Source organism: Rhododendron vialii, chromosome 3a (assembly GCF_030253575.1).
Source record: "Rhododendron vialii isolate Sample 1 chromosome 3a, ASM3025357v1".
Classification (NCBI taxonomy): Eukaryota; Viridiplantae; Streptophyta; class Magnoliopsida; order Ericales; family Ericaceae; genus Rhododendron; species Rhododendron vialii.
In genome coordinates, this window is record NC_080559.1 from 34593289 (window position 1) to 34609043 (window position 15755).

At 39.8% G+C, this 15755-nt stretch overlaps 1 protein-coding gene across 1 annotated transcript; it reads right to left on the minus strand.

Moving 5' to 3' along the window:
- Positions 1 to 5525: 5525 nt before the first annotated feature.
- Positions 5526 to 13829, minus strand: LOC131321363 (putative UPF0481 protein At3g02645). Its single transcript, XM_058352348.1, has 3 exons — positions 13519 to 13829; positions 11375 to 11432; positions 5526 to 7130 (listed from the first exon to the last, which is right to left on the minus strand). The coding sequence occupies exons 1-3, from the start codon at positions 13827 to 13829 to the stop codon at positions 5526 to 5528; spliced, it is 1974 nt and encodes a 657-aa protein (XP_058208331.1).
- Between the last annotated feature and the right edge of the window lie 1926 nt (positions 13830 to 15755).

Sequence of the window (15755 nt, forward strand, 5' to 3'; positions counted from 1 at the left end):
ATAATCGGCCTCGAAGCCCCAGGCCGATAACTCGATTCAGTTTTGGTGGATTCTCCATCTTTTGGAGTTTTACCAGATTTACCAGATTCTTCAGACATCGTTCTTCAATAACAAAGCAAAAATTACCAGAAACAAAACCCTAGATCGAAAACCAAGGGCTTTGATACCAGTTTGTAGTGCGGAAGCGTTAACAAACTCAGAAACGGACGTGATTAATTGCTTTGTAATTGAACAAACCACAGAAAAGAGAGAGAGAAAGAGCAATCACAAAGAACACAGAGATATATGTGGTTCGGTAATGAATACCTACTCCACGGGCAGTCAGATGATTAAGGGTTTCACTATACGAAAGTAATCGGATGCCCAAAGGGCTACAGATGAGATCTCTCAGAGTTCCTCTCTTTGCCTCTCACAGAAAAGCTGCTGTGAATGCAATACCATCAGCAAAAAACCCTAAAATATGCTTATATACTAATCTGTCCTGGTCCGGACCAAGTGTGTGCTGGGCCGGACCAAATAATCAGCAAGCTCCAGAAACGTAGAACACGCGCTGGTCCGGACCACCAAGGCCTTGGTCCGGACCACGGATGTTGAGAAGTCCAAACGAGCCAAAAACTATAGTGTGTTCTGCTTCAATCTCGATCAATGTTGGTGAATATATAGGTGGTTCTCAAACAGGTTTAAGAAGCTTGAAAGATCATGTTGCATGGGAGGTATGCTTTTGTGCAATAATTCGGACAACATGGAAGCTAAGGCACGAGAAGTTTTTAATGACAAAATCGATCTTTAAGGAAGAAGAGGTTGTATGGATTTAGTAAAAATGAGAATACTGGTACTGGTGTGTAATGGATTAAGGGGAAATATGATCTGAAGGAGTACTCCATTCAAGACTTCAAGAGGTGTTGTTTATCAGGGATTAGGAGGATTAATTATATTGTAGAGGCAATTTTTAATCTTGATTGTTTGATCTGAGGATGCCATTCGATCAGTGGCTTACTGGATGGGTTTTTTTTTTTTCTTGTTTCTTTTTCCAGGGTTATTTATTTTACCATACGATATCCATAGCCATAAAAGCCAAAAAAATGGAGTTTTATGGTTGAGTGTGATGTTCTTCAACCCTTCTCGATGTACCTCGATCTCCAAGTCTTAATAAAATTTCCTGTGTCAATCAAAAAAAATCTCTAACATCCCAATCTAATCGTCCACCGGTTGAAAGTTTTAGACATGTAGTAAAAAACATATGCAACACTATAATAAAATACAACTCATAAGATTAATTCAACAAGTAAGATCCAAGGAAAATCATTTGTAATTACGCTAATAGAAATCTCACTCCGAACTGACTGTGTTAAACACTCAATCCGAACTGAGAGTGTTGAAAAGTTTAGGGCAACTATAAACCAATGTTTTGAATACCGTACCGGACAGGGTACCGGTTTTTCTACTGGTACGGTACGTACCGGTACCGGTCAGATACCGGGTACCGTTTCGGATTTACTGCAACTACAATATATAGAATAATTATATATAATTATAATTCAAAAAAATCCCCTATACTATGCAATTCATCATAAAATACCTATGTGTTTACATCTTGTCCCACATTGCCTAGTTACAAAACTATTTTTCATCTTAAATGACTTTGCACATTAGTGGACTTGTGAATGAGGACCCAAGGAGAGGTCTCGCGTGCTTGAGAAAATAGGCCATGGCCGAAGGCAATTTGAAAAAACTGATGCGGAAACCAATTAACCGGGTGCACGTCACGGGTTATTCGCGCGCAAGGGAGGTGGAAATCCGGGATTTTGAGCCTCGCGTACGTACTATGGTTAAGCCCACGTTTTGCTAAAAAAAATTTGGGGTTAAGAGAAACGTTTTTTTTTTTTTTTACCAAAAAAAGGATACCGTGACAGAAAACAAATAAAAAAAATGCCGAGGCAAAAAAAAAAAAAAAATGCCGAGGCCAAAAAAAAAAAAAGCCTCGGCAAAATTTCGGCCTAAATTTCCTGTAACCTTACCTCGGCCGGTATTTCCCGAAACAACCTGTACCGACCGGTAAAGACCGGTATTTGGTCCGGAACGGAATTGGGGGGTTAAGGTACCAATTTTGCGCTAAAAACAGAACAAAATGACTGAACACCCATCAACATCAGCAACACAACTGCAAACATTGTGAGAATCTGCCAAGAATCATACACAAAGTTCTTCATCCGCCTGTAAACCCTAACCGCACTCGTTTTGTTATAGTACTTGTTGACATCTTCAATCGTCTTGTCAATCAACGGCACATTCGTGAGCCTAACACATTTACTCATGCCATTGAAAAGTAACGCAACATTGGCATCACTCTTGAGACTATTGTCGATGATTTTCTTTTCTCTCAACATTTTGGCATCTTCATCCGTGTCTACAATCCCATTCATTAGCTCTATGCATCGCGTGAAAGCAAGTGATTCGGACCCGATTCAGGCCTCATATGCCACTAGATTCCTCATTATAACTTCAAAATTGACGTTAAGGCTGATGACTGGGAGATAGAATTTCTTGGTTCTCTGATAGAACCTAATGGTCGCGATTCCACCAGTGGTCGAATAGAATCGCACCCCTGGCATAAGAAAGGTGGGATACTGAGGGAATCATGATTTCTTCTACTTTGGGAGTTTTCGTCCCCTCGTTTTCGGGGTTGATATCTTCTATACTTTTTGATGCTATGATTCTCTTTGGTACACTATGTAGGATAGGTTCGATTTCTGAATGGACAAATACCCTTAGAGAATAGATGTGCCGGAGAGATTAGAATAGTCAATGGAAAATGATGAAAAGAGTGATCTAGAAGGGTGCAGAAGAGAACAAGGTTGAATAGAGAGGGATTAGGTAGTGAATACCCTAACCTAGAAATCCCAAGGAGGAAAGACAATAGAGCCCCTGAAAGAGGATAAGACCTCCTTTAAAATCAGTGCTCACCAACTTTCTCTCTTTAGGGAATGTTCACAATGAGCTCTATCTCTCTCTCTGGGATTCAATGAAGAGACGTTTCATATTTATAAACCACACACACTAATGCTCGGGCACCAAGTGACGTGCTGATAAAATGACACGTGTCCCTTCTGTACCCTCTAACCGTCGAGGTGTCGCTACCCTCGCGATGACAACGAGTATGACGATGAGCATATCCTTTTATTCGCGGAGATCCTTTTTTTCTTTTACAGCCACCACTAGATTCCCTTCATTCTCGTAGGGCAAGGTCATGACCTACTCGGTCGCGCCAGTACCGCTGCCAAGCCTCAAGGGGCCCATCGGGTCCTGCCTAAAGGCCTGAGCAAACATAAAAGACTGGGCAAGTTAATTGTGTATATTGGTTAAATCGCGTCATCGTCTCCATTAGATTCGGACCGCACCAAGCATCCACCTGAATAAATGTAGTTCTCTTCTTAAGGGGGGAATCTGGGCTCGCGACCTTCACATGGGTGCAGCAGAACGATGGGTAGCGCGAGGCTCCCTCGCTTGATGGGCCAAGTGTCGCGATACTGAGGCACCACGTGGCGAGCTAGGGTTCATCGATCAAACCATCAACCCCGCGAAGTTGAGTACACATGTCGCATGCCCATTGGCTAGTCAAACGGTCAACGGTTGCACTTATTAACCTTTTCTACAATTGCCCCCCACCGCTGTCATGCGCACGTGTAATTGTCGGGACGGTTCGGATCTGATGAAATCATCACACCCCTTTATTGGATCCCCTTCTCAAGATATGGGGGACCCTCCATTGAGTATAAATAGCCACACTTAGCCACAAATCATGTCACTTTCCCAAAGATTCAACCTTTTTCTTCTTTCTCTCTCGACTGCAACTTCTAACTGAAACACCCAAAAAACCAACTCCCAAACCCAAAACTCCACAAAAGCGAAAACCAACAAAAACTTCAAAACCTAAAAGAAAAACTCCAATCCAAACCCCAAAGCCCATATATACCATAAAAGCACACACAAACCGGAACGAGATTCCGAATCAGAATGAAGGACCGATGCTAAAATCAACAAAAGCGCACTAAAGGCCTCTAAAACTCCAAAGATAAAGAAGCATTTTCCTCCCAATCCGATGTGTCTTTTTTTTTTTTTTTACCTCCGTGAGCTTCTTCAAAACATTCTCCCTCTCTGCAATTTCCTCCTCTTCCATTTTAACCAATTTCCTAGCTAGCGATGGCATCCATTATATTCTTGTTACCTATTCCATTTTAACCAATTTCCTAGCTAGCGATGGCATCCATTATACTCTTGTTACCTATTGTAGAAGTACTAGGTTGACACCAAATTTGGTAAGTGCAGTTGTTTGCTCATGTTACACTCTATATTCTATGATCTACCAAAAAAATAAAAATAAATCACCAATAGGTGTGTGTCAAATCGCTTTTCTCTCCTAAAATCAATTGGTGTTCCGGAGGGTTTCAATTAAGTCTTTTATGGAAGTGACATCGAGTAACCAAATCAATAGGAGCACTCCGGATCCAACATTGTGGAATGGGTCCTTATCGAAATGGAATGGACTTACTTTTTATTGTCCATAGTGGAATCATTACACACGCTATTCCTGAACCGTCAAATCTTTTTTACTAATGTCCCTAGACTCTTTCTCCAGGCTTGGGCTTGGTAGTAGTGCAAGAAAATCTATATCCTATTAAAACCCAAGCTTGGAGAAAGAGTTGCGGGATACAATCTGGATTGAAGCTGGTATGACCAGTCAATTCAGTCTGTATCCCATTAAGAACTCATTGAAAATTAAGCAAATTCTGTTTAAAGAAACTATTTTTAACAACTCTTCGAAATCTTTACCAATTTTTGAATACTACATCTTCTCCACTCCCATTTCAAACTTATGCACATCATTGTTAGATAACTTGCAAAAACACTACCACTCACACATACATCAATCCCCCACACGACCTTCTCGACAAGCTAATAGAAGGAATAAATTTCAAAAAAATTGGGTTTTATAGTCTAAGTGTGACTCTCTTCAACCCTTTTCGATGTCCCCACTTCAAGTTGGAACAAAATTTTCCTTTGTCAGTCAAAAAGAAAAATCTATGCGATGGCGGCTAGGTTAGGGTTAGGGTTTTGTGGGTCTGGGTCTGTCAGGCGGGTTCTCTTGGGCCTATTTGTTTTCTTGGGCTTTGTTATTTATATTTGGTATCAGGCTTGCTGATTTGTATTATTTTTAGATTCCCGAGTTAGACCTTAGGGGCTGAGCTGGGTTTTGACCCATGTGATGTATCGTCCAACTTTTTGTTGGATTCCCTTTTCCCTCTCTCTGTTTTTAATAAATTTTTTCCTATAAAAAAAAAAGAAAAGAAAAATCGACAGGATCCCAATCTAATCGTCCACGAGCTAAAAGTTTCATATAAATAGTACAAAGCATATGCAACACTATAATAAAATACAACTCATAAGATTAATTCAACAAATAAGATTCATGAAAAAACATTTGTAAGCTAAAAGAAATCTCGCTCCGAACTGACCGTGTTAAACACTTAATCCGAACTGAGAGAGTTGAAAAGTTTAGGGCAACTATAAACAGAACAAAACGACTGAACACTCATCAGCAACAACAGCAACACAACAGCAAGAATTGTGAGAATCTTCCAAGAACCATACACAAAGTTCTTGAACCGCCTGTTAAACTTAACCGCTCTCGTGTTGTTGTAGTACTTGTTGACATCTTCAATCGTCTTGTCAATAAAAGGCACATTCGTGAGCCTAACAGGTTTGCTCATGCCATTGAAAAGTTGTGCAACATCGGCATCACTCTTGAGACTATTGACGATGATTTTCTTTTCCCTCAACAGTTTAGCATCTTCAGCAGTGTTTATAATCCCATTCATTAGCTCTATGTATCGCGTGAAAGCAAGTGATTCTGACTTGATTGAGGCCTCATATGCTACTAAATTCCTCATTATAACTTCAGAATTGACGTTAAGCCTGATGACTGGGAGGTAGAGTTTCTTGGTACTTTGATCGAATTTAAGGGTCGCGATTCCACCAGTGGCAGGACGTAATGGCACCCCGGCTTGAGAAAGGTGGGATACCGTGGGAATCATGATTTCTTCTACATTGGGAGTTTTTGTTCCCTCGTTTTCGGACTTGATGTATTCTTTACTTTTTGATTGTATACACTGTATACTAGAAATAAATTGTCCATACACACCACCTATGTTCTTAACCAGTGTTGTGATTTGACTTAGAAACCCTATGTTTAGTTTCGAACACATGCTCCAAAGATTCTCGAAAACATTAGTACTAAACTTACTTGAATCCAAGTTCGGGTTGTTCTCAAGGATTGCAGCTTCACTTTCCCAATATATTTTGCATGATCCAACGGCCGGCCCTACCAATTCGGGCACGATCAAATGGTACAGAAGATCCAGTAAATGAGCATGCTTGGAGACTTGAGACAAAGTGAGATCCTCCCGGGTTTTGACCGGAGAAAGCGCTTTACAAAAATCTTTGAGTGTGGCAGGAAACAAATCTTGGGCCACTTCAAGCTGCGATGAGCATTGCATGGACAAGATCTCCCTTAGAACAAAGATCGGAATCTGATTTTCGAGCATCAGTATGTCACCGAGGACTGCCTCGTGGGCCAATTTCCTCCCAATGGAGTCGACCAGATGGGCTGTGGTAATTGAAGTGGACGAATTATAACAACGAAGAAACTCGAGGACGAAAAGCCCATCGATGGCCATAATCCAAGCTAGGGTTTCCCCCTCGATTTCCAAGTACTTGTGGTAGCATGCACGAACTTTATATTCGAGCGTGCTAAGCCCACTAACAAGCTGCTGGAATTCAAGACTCTTAAAATCTCGTTGAAGCCTGCTTGCCGCGGCAAGCTTGTACCTCTCCATGTCATAGATCTCGAGTCGAAAACGGTGGTACGGGCCTAGGCCAATGACTTGTGGCGTATAGGCCGAGGGCCTCGAAACACTTAGCGTTGCTGGTACTCGAAAGATGGTAACTGGGTGGTCGATTTCGACCTTCACCTCTTTTTCCAAAATCTTGCTGATTTCGGCGAGCCATCGTTGCTCGCAGGAGCTTGATTCAAAAATGGAAGTTAAGGGCATGTTTGGTTTGGGACTTTGAGGCTGTGAAATAGTGTTGTGAATGTAAGAAAGATGAAAGCATATGTGGTTTATATAGTGCGAGGCGAGGAGGGAGTGAAGCCTTGGGTTGGTCCATGAATAACTTCTACCAAAACTACTCCTGATTGAATTTTGTTCTAGATTAGTTTCACATGTGAATCACATTTTTTTTTTACTAATGATCATTTGATTGACAATGTTGATATCTTCAATCCACTCATCCCCTTCCCAAATACTCTATGGTAGAATAGATTAGGTTTAACGAATGACAAAAAAAAAAAAAAATTAATGCTACTTGTACGTTGTTCCCCTCTCTTTCTCTTGTTCTATCTCATAAATAGCAAAAATCATTAGTACCTTTTTTTTTTCTAAGCAAAAGAATTTTTTTTTTGGTAACCGAGGAACAACCGTGCAGCCGAGCCACTATTGGACCCGACTGCGTAATCCAAACCTCGGGAGGACTAACACAACAACCCACCGCCATGGTCCCCCACTTAAATCATGGTTTGTCTATAGGGGGAATCGAACTCTATTATGTTGCAAGCACAAGAATGCCATTACCATGTTGACAACCCATGAGTGGGTCTAAGCAAAAGAATTTATTAATCTTTATACAAAGATTAAAAAGAATATAAGGGCACACCAGCATAAAGCCACCCAAGTCCTAAAAAAAGGCAAAACGCCAACCGAAAAATGAAAAAATCAAAAAAAACCGAAATGAAACCAGCCAAGAACCTCTCGAGCCTCAACCCCAAACAAGCAATCAGAGACCAAAACACCAAAACCATACGAAAGACCACCCAAAGATATCCGTACACCAAGCTCGAACAAAGAAACAGCCAAAACTACCTAAATCTAAAAGAGAAAATCGAGCACATACGCAAACCGAGGGGCTGGGCAACCGAAAAACAGCGAGCCCCGTTTGGTTGGGTATTTTGGTTTTGGATTTGTAATTATGACCTTCACTATCTCTAATCATTACTCTTATTTTTTTTCTATCTCTTTCCAATCATTACCCTTATTTTCAGTTATTATTCTACTTCTCTCTATTAGGGGTGTTCAAGAAAACTGACCGAACCGTAAAACCGGTCCGATCCGGACCGAACCGTCATATTTGGTCTGGTTCTGTGGTTCTGCGGTCAGGTTATGGTTCCAAAAAAATAAGAACCATTAATTTTGGTTCGGTTACAGGTTCTCAATTAAAGAACCGTGGTTAGAACTGGACCGGACCATTTAAAACTAATATATATAATTATATAAAATAAATATATGTGTGTAATTTGGTAAGTTAATCTCTTTCTTGCTAAACTTACTTTATTTAGAGATGAAATCTCATTTGGTAGGAAAGTTTTTATTTTCTTTCTTCTTTTTCTATTCTAATAGATTACCTTCTTATTCTTTTAATTCTTTGCAACCTTATTTAACGGATTAGTCTTTATAATTTCAATCTCACGTCTCTCTTTCTCACACACCGGTGATAGGTTTGGATGTTAATTGGATAGAATCGGAACCGGAACCGAATCAAAACCGGACCGGTTTTGCGGTTTGGTTCTGGTTCGGTTCCACTCATATATTGGTTAGGTTCTGGTTCTCAATTTCCTAGAACTGTTTGATATGGTCCGGTTACTGGTTTTCTAGAGAACCAGACCAATCCGGACCGTGTACACCCCTACTCTCTATACTTATTACTTATAAATTCAAATCCAAAATATCCAAAACGAATAAGGTTAGCAAGACTCGACGTTAAAACTCCAAGGCGCCTCTCAAAATCATTAGTACTTTTCAGAGCTTTTTTTTTTTAATATATAATTTTGGTGTCCGACTAGCCTACGCAATTTGCTGAGTGTTTTTTAAAAGAACATCTTTAATTAACATGCGCTTATCTCGATTCCGTAATCAGACACAAGGCGGTGATTGCATCGTACCTTCATGTATACATAGTACTGATCCATAGGAAAGGAAAGGTAAGTTTGTGTACTACAATTTCTAGATCAATAGAAAATGATTGACGGTGGTCCATTTTTGTTAAAACAGTCAAATATTGCACAAATATGGAGTGCAAAATAATCTCCAAATAAGGGATGGACCACAATTCTTTGTCCGGGCCTCAAAGCCCATTCTTGTTGTTTGTGATGTGCCTCGCCGTCCACAAAAAAAAAACTGGTGGAAATCATTCACAGAAATTCACCTTGTTTGGATTGAGATTTGAAAATTTTTGAGTTTAATTTTTAGGATAATGAGTGAAGATAGAAATTAGGGTAATAATCAGAGATAAAAATAATGAGTAGAGAGAAAAATGAGAAAAATAATTGAAAATATGGGTAATGAGTGGATAGAGAAATAAAAATAATAATTGAAAATATGGATAATGAATATTTTTGGAGTTGATTTTTTTTTTCCAAAACTCCATCTTTGGAAAATATTCCATTCTGCTATTATCAATGGTAAAGATCGACGGCCGGGTTGCCACTTTTGATCTATACTTTTAGTATGGTTTTACACTTGACGCACGTTTTATATGAAAATATCAGCTTCACTATGGAGTTCCACGTTGACTGGGGAAAGTTCAATTGGAATATATAACGTACCACGACCAACTATTGTATAATTTGAGGTCGACCTTTTGAGCCACGTAGTTAGGCTAAGAGTGAGCAGGTCAACCGACGCGAGTCGTTACATTCACATTCTCTCTCTCTCTCTCTCTCTCTCTCTCTCTCTCTCTCTCTCTCTCTCTCTCTCTCTCTCTCTCTCTCTCTCTCTCTCTCGTGTGTGTCTAATTAAATCGTAATTTAAAATCCCTCCCATATGAGGTAATATACAGTCACCTCAATGTTCACATCTTTTTGCCATCACAAACAAGAAGAATGTTTTGTGTGTACATAGTTCTTTTTGCCATCACAAACAAGAAGAATGTTTTGTGTGTACATAGTACTGATCCATAGGACAAATATTGACGGTGGTCCATTATTGTTAAAACAGACAAATATTGCACAAATATGGGATGGACCACAATTCTTTGTCCGGGCCTCAAAGCCCATTCTTGTTGTTTGTGATGTGCCTCGCCGTCCACACAAAAAAAAAAAAAAAAAAAAACCGGTGGAAATCATTCACAGAAATTGATGCCTTGTTTGGATGGAGATTTGAAAATTTTTGGGTTTAATTTTTGGGGTAATGAGTGAAGAGAGAAATTAGAGTAATAATCAGAAATAGAGATAATGAGTAGAGAGAAAAATGAGAAAAATGATTGAAAATATGAGTAATTAGTGGGTAGAGAAATGAAAATAATGATTAAAAGTAGGAGTAATGAATATTTTTGGAGTTGATTTTTTTTTTTTTTCCAAACTCCATCTTTGGAAAAAATCCATTCTGCTATTATCAATGGTAAAGATCGACGGCCGACGCCACTTTTGATCTATACTTTTAGTATGGTTTTACACGTACGTGACGCACGTTTTATATGAAAATATCAGCTTCACTGTGGAGTTCCACGTTGACTAGGGAAAGTTGAATTGGTACATATAACGTATCACGACCAACTACTGTATAACTTGAGTTCAACCTTTTGAGCCACGTGGTTAGGCTAAGAGTTAGCAAGTCAACTGACGCGAGTCGTTACATTCACACACACACACACACTCACTCACTCACTCTATCTCTCTCTCTCTCTCTCTCTCTCTCTCTCTCTCTCTCTCTCTCGCGCGCGTCTAATTACTTCCTCCGTCCCAAATCTTAATTTAAAATCCCTCCCATATGAGGTAATTTACAGTCACCTCAATGTTCACATCTTTTTGCCATCTCAAATGTTTGGGGTAGAAATTAACCATTGATAAAATATATAAACGAAATATAGTTGAAAAGGAATTCTATGCCCAAAGTGACAGTATCAAATCAATCCAGTATTAACCTTCAGATCAAAATTGTAGAAATTTCACTACAAGATCAGGACGGACGGACAGATGAGCACGGGCGACCACCTTACCAACAATTCAAGTTTTTGATAGAATTTTAGTAGGTTTTCTTCTTCTTCTTTTTTAAAAAATAGTTATTCTCAAGGGGAACTTAATTTCTCTACAACATATTATTACCATTTGTAATGGCAAAACTAATGTCGAATGGAGATCACCCAGAAAGAAAGAGATCTAGTGAGTGTTTGGGCTTTAGATCAGTGAAGTGTTTGGGCTCCGAGGACCCCGATCCTCTGCTTGAGGGATTCTAGGAGGAACTCGGCGACCGTTTGATGATCATACCTTGGTGCTGCCAGATACAAGTCCTGGCACATTCGTCCGTAGGAGGGTTCTTGACCCACTGTTGATGGTGTTTATAATGTCGTGTTTGAAAGAAAGAACATGGAAAAAAATGAGACGAGAAACGACTTTCTCTTCTTCTTTTTTCTAACACTGTTTTTCCTTGAAATCAATTTTGCAAGTTACTTTTGAATATTGATTGTTAAATGTACATTACAGTTATAAGAGAGATTGGGGGTGGACAAGTTTGGCCCAATCTGACAGAAGGTTTAAAGAAGCTAATCTAGACATAATAATCACCAACAATTTAGAAGAGAAAATCAAGTAAAAAAACACTAAAAACTCTGAACTGCTAAGTCCAAAAATTCCAAAAATTTCAGCAAAATCTCCATTCAGTTCGGTAATTTTAGTGGTAATTTGGTCATTTTAGTATATAGGAGTATTATGGTAATTTTAGTATGTAAGGGTAATTTGGTCATTTAAATGTACAATGGTGATATGGTCATTTCAGTGTATATGAGTATTTTAGTCATTTTAAATTTTAATTGGGTTAATGGGCGGGTTGGGTTTGATTTTAAATAAATGGATTGAGTTGGGTATGGGTAATTGGACTCTTAACTAATTGGGTCTAAGTGGGTCAATGACTCATTAAAAACTTAATCCACTTGTAACTTACGCAATTTGGCCCAAACCCGCACATTTAACACCCATAATTTTATGGGCCACTTTGGATGAAGCAACCATAGGCTTCATGTGGTTCTCACACGCATAATTGTAGGCCTATATAATTATGTTGGCTTCAACTTCGAGGTTATTGTAAGAGCATCCCCATGGGTCTAAGCAAATTTTTAGCCATTTTGCCTAGGAATTTTCTCTTGGCTAGCCATCAAACAAATTCAATACTCAACAATCTAACATTTGGCTCAACAAAATCACAAAACCCATACATATACACATTTATACGCATATCCGTCGACCGGGTGGTGATCCAGATGAAGCCCAAAACAAAGCAGCATATCCGGCCAGGTGGGTGGTCATCCGGAAATAGGACAGTCCCGAAAAGTCACAAAAATCGACCAACGGACAATATAATTATTCTATACGCCTACCAAAAGTCCAGAAATACTTATGCAATAAAGTTAGAATAGAAAGCCTGATTTTGTGGAATTGTGAAAAAGTGGCCAGCTAGCTACTTCCCAAAAGTGATTTTTGAGGTTTAATTTGGTCTAAAATTTGTTGAGTCTAATAAAGATGCTCTTAGATAGTGAAAAGAACCCAACCAAATAGTAGATTGTACACATCTTTAATGATACTTGTACGTTGTTTTCATCTCTCTCTTAATTCACCTTATAAATAGAAACTATCGTTAGTATTAATTTCCAGTTTTTTAAGGAAAAATATGGGGAGTGATTTTGTCACTCCCATTTGTATCTGTATCTGTATAACTGTATTAGGTGATTTATTTTGTGAAAAAAGAAAAGTACCATTAATACGTTAATAAAAAGTGGGAATGGCAAAACGATTCCAAAAAATATAGGGATCCAATAAGGGATCCCGCACGGTCTTACTGTGCGGGACTCCCCTTTCCGGATCGAATTGTGACGATTCGAGCCGCTCAAAGTGTGCAGAACGTGATTTTAAGGGTACCCGCGAGAAATCGGCAAAAAAAATGATCGGGACGGGCTTGATTCGAACAGTTTTTTATTGAACCGTTCAATAAAAAACTGTTCGAATCAAGCCCGTCCCGATCATTTTTTTTGCCGATTTCTCGCGGGTACTCTTAAAATCACGTTCTGATCACTTTAAGCGGCTTGGATTGTCGTAATTCGATCGGAAAAAGGGAGTCCCATACTGTAAGACCGTACGGGATGCCTTAGGAGATCCGGACTCTAGATCACAAATATCGATTATGATTACTTGTAGAACCCCGTCGTACGTTGTATCAGGTGTCCATTAAAACAGACAAAGGCACACAAATTAGTAATGCTACCCACACATACTTTAGATACAGATCTTGCACAGCACATGAGGTGGCTGGCTGAGTTGGAAAAAAGGGGCCCACTCCCTGTCATTTCAAAAACTGTCCCAAATTTTTGATCGGGAAAATGGAAATCACAGTCTCGTCCAAATTTCTTCACCAAATTCACCTCCCCTTCTGCTCTCTAATGAAATCCTCCATCACCACCACCCACAACCCCCACCTCACCCGGACCACCCATCCCTCCACGGTCACTGACCACCACCCCTCATCTCTACCCAGCTCCTCTCTCTCTCTCAATTCCAAAATCGACAACCCCTCTCTCTCTCTCAAAATTCCAAAATCGACAACCCCGTCGCGCGGTGGCCCAGTAAATGTAATCTTTTGGAGAATTAGTTGACGTCGAACGGCAAAACTCCACCGGCGATTTTCTCTCGACGTCAACGGTGGCAGGATAATAATCTTTTGGACAATTACCATTTTTGGCCTTCTTCTTAGCGTTGTTACTCCATTTTCCTTTCTTTCTTTTTCCCTTTCGGTCTCTCTGAACCCAGAATTTTTGTTCATATATTTGAAGAATGATTGAAATGTGAAGATCTCATCTTGTTAATCTCTGCCTCTGAAAAAAGATTCAAAGAGAGGATTGAACCCATTATAGGAATTCAACGGGTTATTACCCTTCACTGTTGGTCAAGCCAAAGGGGTAAGAACAGGGGTCTCCATTGAAACAAGAAAATCGCTGACTCTTCTGTTCTAGACCCTTTTCTTGATCTCCCATTATTGGACTCCAAATCCTCCTTTGTTTCTTTATTGATTGTGAAAAGAAACTTGGGCGGGCCACAGAGAGAGAGAAGAGCTAGGTACCCAAGAGAAGAGGGGTGGTGGTCGGTGACCGTGGAGGGATGAGTGGTCCGGGTGAGGTGGGGGTTGTGGGTGGCGGTGATGGAGGATTTCATTGGAGGGCAAAAGTGGAGGTGAATTTGGGGGAGAAATTTTGTGTGATTTAGCTTCCATTTTCCCGGTCAAAAATTTGGGATAGTTTTTGAAATGACAGTAAGTGGGGCCCTTTTTTCCAACTCAGCCAGCCACATCATGTGATGTGCAAGATCTGTGTTTAAAGTATGTGTTGATAGCATTATTGCAAATTTAATTACAGAGGTTGGACCATAATTCATTTGACCGGGCCCAGGAGCATTCTTTATTGTTTGTGACGTGTAAACGCCGTAATTACTTCTTCCTCCCCCATTTATTTGTATCACTTTTAGGTTTTCATATGGAGTACTACTGTTTGCACCGGGGAAACCGCACCGACGGCCACGCGAAAAAAGGGTCTTCGGATCAAGCACCTTACACATATCGGATACCGTTGATTCCCGCGTAGGCCCCCTAGTTTTTTTTTTTAAATTTTTGGACGGCTCGGATCGGCCGTCCGGTGGCCGGAGACGGCCACGCATGGCCGTCAGTACGGTTTCCCTACGGAAACCGTCGGTGCAGATATCTTTTCCGTTTCATATGTCCTGGATAAAATTTTCTTTTTACCCTTACTCTTTTGAAATAAAGTAACTTTTCAAAAAACTTGACGGGTAAATGTAGGAAAGTAAAATAGTTTTAAGTGTAATTATTATGCTCCCTAAATAAGTTAGATTTTCAATATCAAACAAAAAAAATTGATCAGACATGTGATTAGTTTCACACACAAAAAAAATCATCACCACACCACATGAGTCACTCTTTGTCTCCCAAACGAACAAAGGGATCATGTCCTGCAGGCCTAGGGGTGCACTATAGGGTTGTAGTGCACGATCCGAGTTATCCATTCAGCAATCTTTGGTTAATATTTCAGCTCGGTCCATGCAAATTTGAGCCGTACATTCGAGATGTAATCTGGACCATAAATTGCCGAGACGAAATGCTCAAATCATGCAATTGATAGGCGCGTAAATGCTCACATTAGCGCCCCTTAATTTATCATTACTAAGTCTATTTATTTTATTACTTGGTGATTTAATGCTTAATTGTTGTTTTGTAGATATTTGGAGAGTTTGATACAAAAATATGCAAAGTTAAAATATTAAACGGTGATCGAAGTTGGGCCGTTCGAATTCAAGCAAATGGAAGGTCTGGGCTGCAATCCGAGTAATAATTCGGAAGTAATTGGCGGAGGTTGGTTCAGGGAAAGTAAAGAATTGGACTTATATTTGTGTATTAGATGGGCCCAGGTTATAAATTTTGGTTGGACTTAATGGTGGGCCAAGAAGGGAAAAAAAGGGGAGTCGGTGGAAGTAAATAAGAAAGAAAAGTAAATAGGTTTCTCTGGGGTGGACAATCTACAACTTATAAAAGGGCATCAGTACTCACGGATGACCGGGACTTTTTCTGACAGACAAAATACAACTGGGGGCTGCC

Excerpts from the sequence above, each read along its gene's own strand:
- LOC131321363 (XM_058352348.1), bottom strand. The coding sequence starts at position 13,829 with ATGGTAATTGTCCAAAAGATTATTATCCTGCCACCGTTGACGTCGAGA. Across the intron at positions 11,433-13,518 it reads ATTAGAGAGCAGAAGGGGAG|TGGGTCAAGAACCCTCCTAC; the intron begins GTGAATTTGGTG and ends CACCATCAACAG. Across the intron at positions 7,131-11,374 it reads TTGTATCTGGCAGCACCAAG|CCTCAAAGTCCCAAACCAAA; the intron begins GTATGATCATCA and ends ACTATTTCACAG.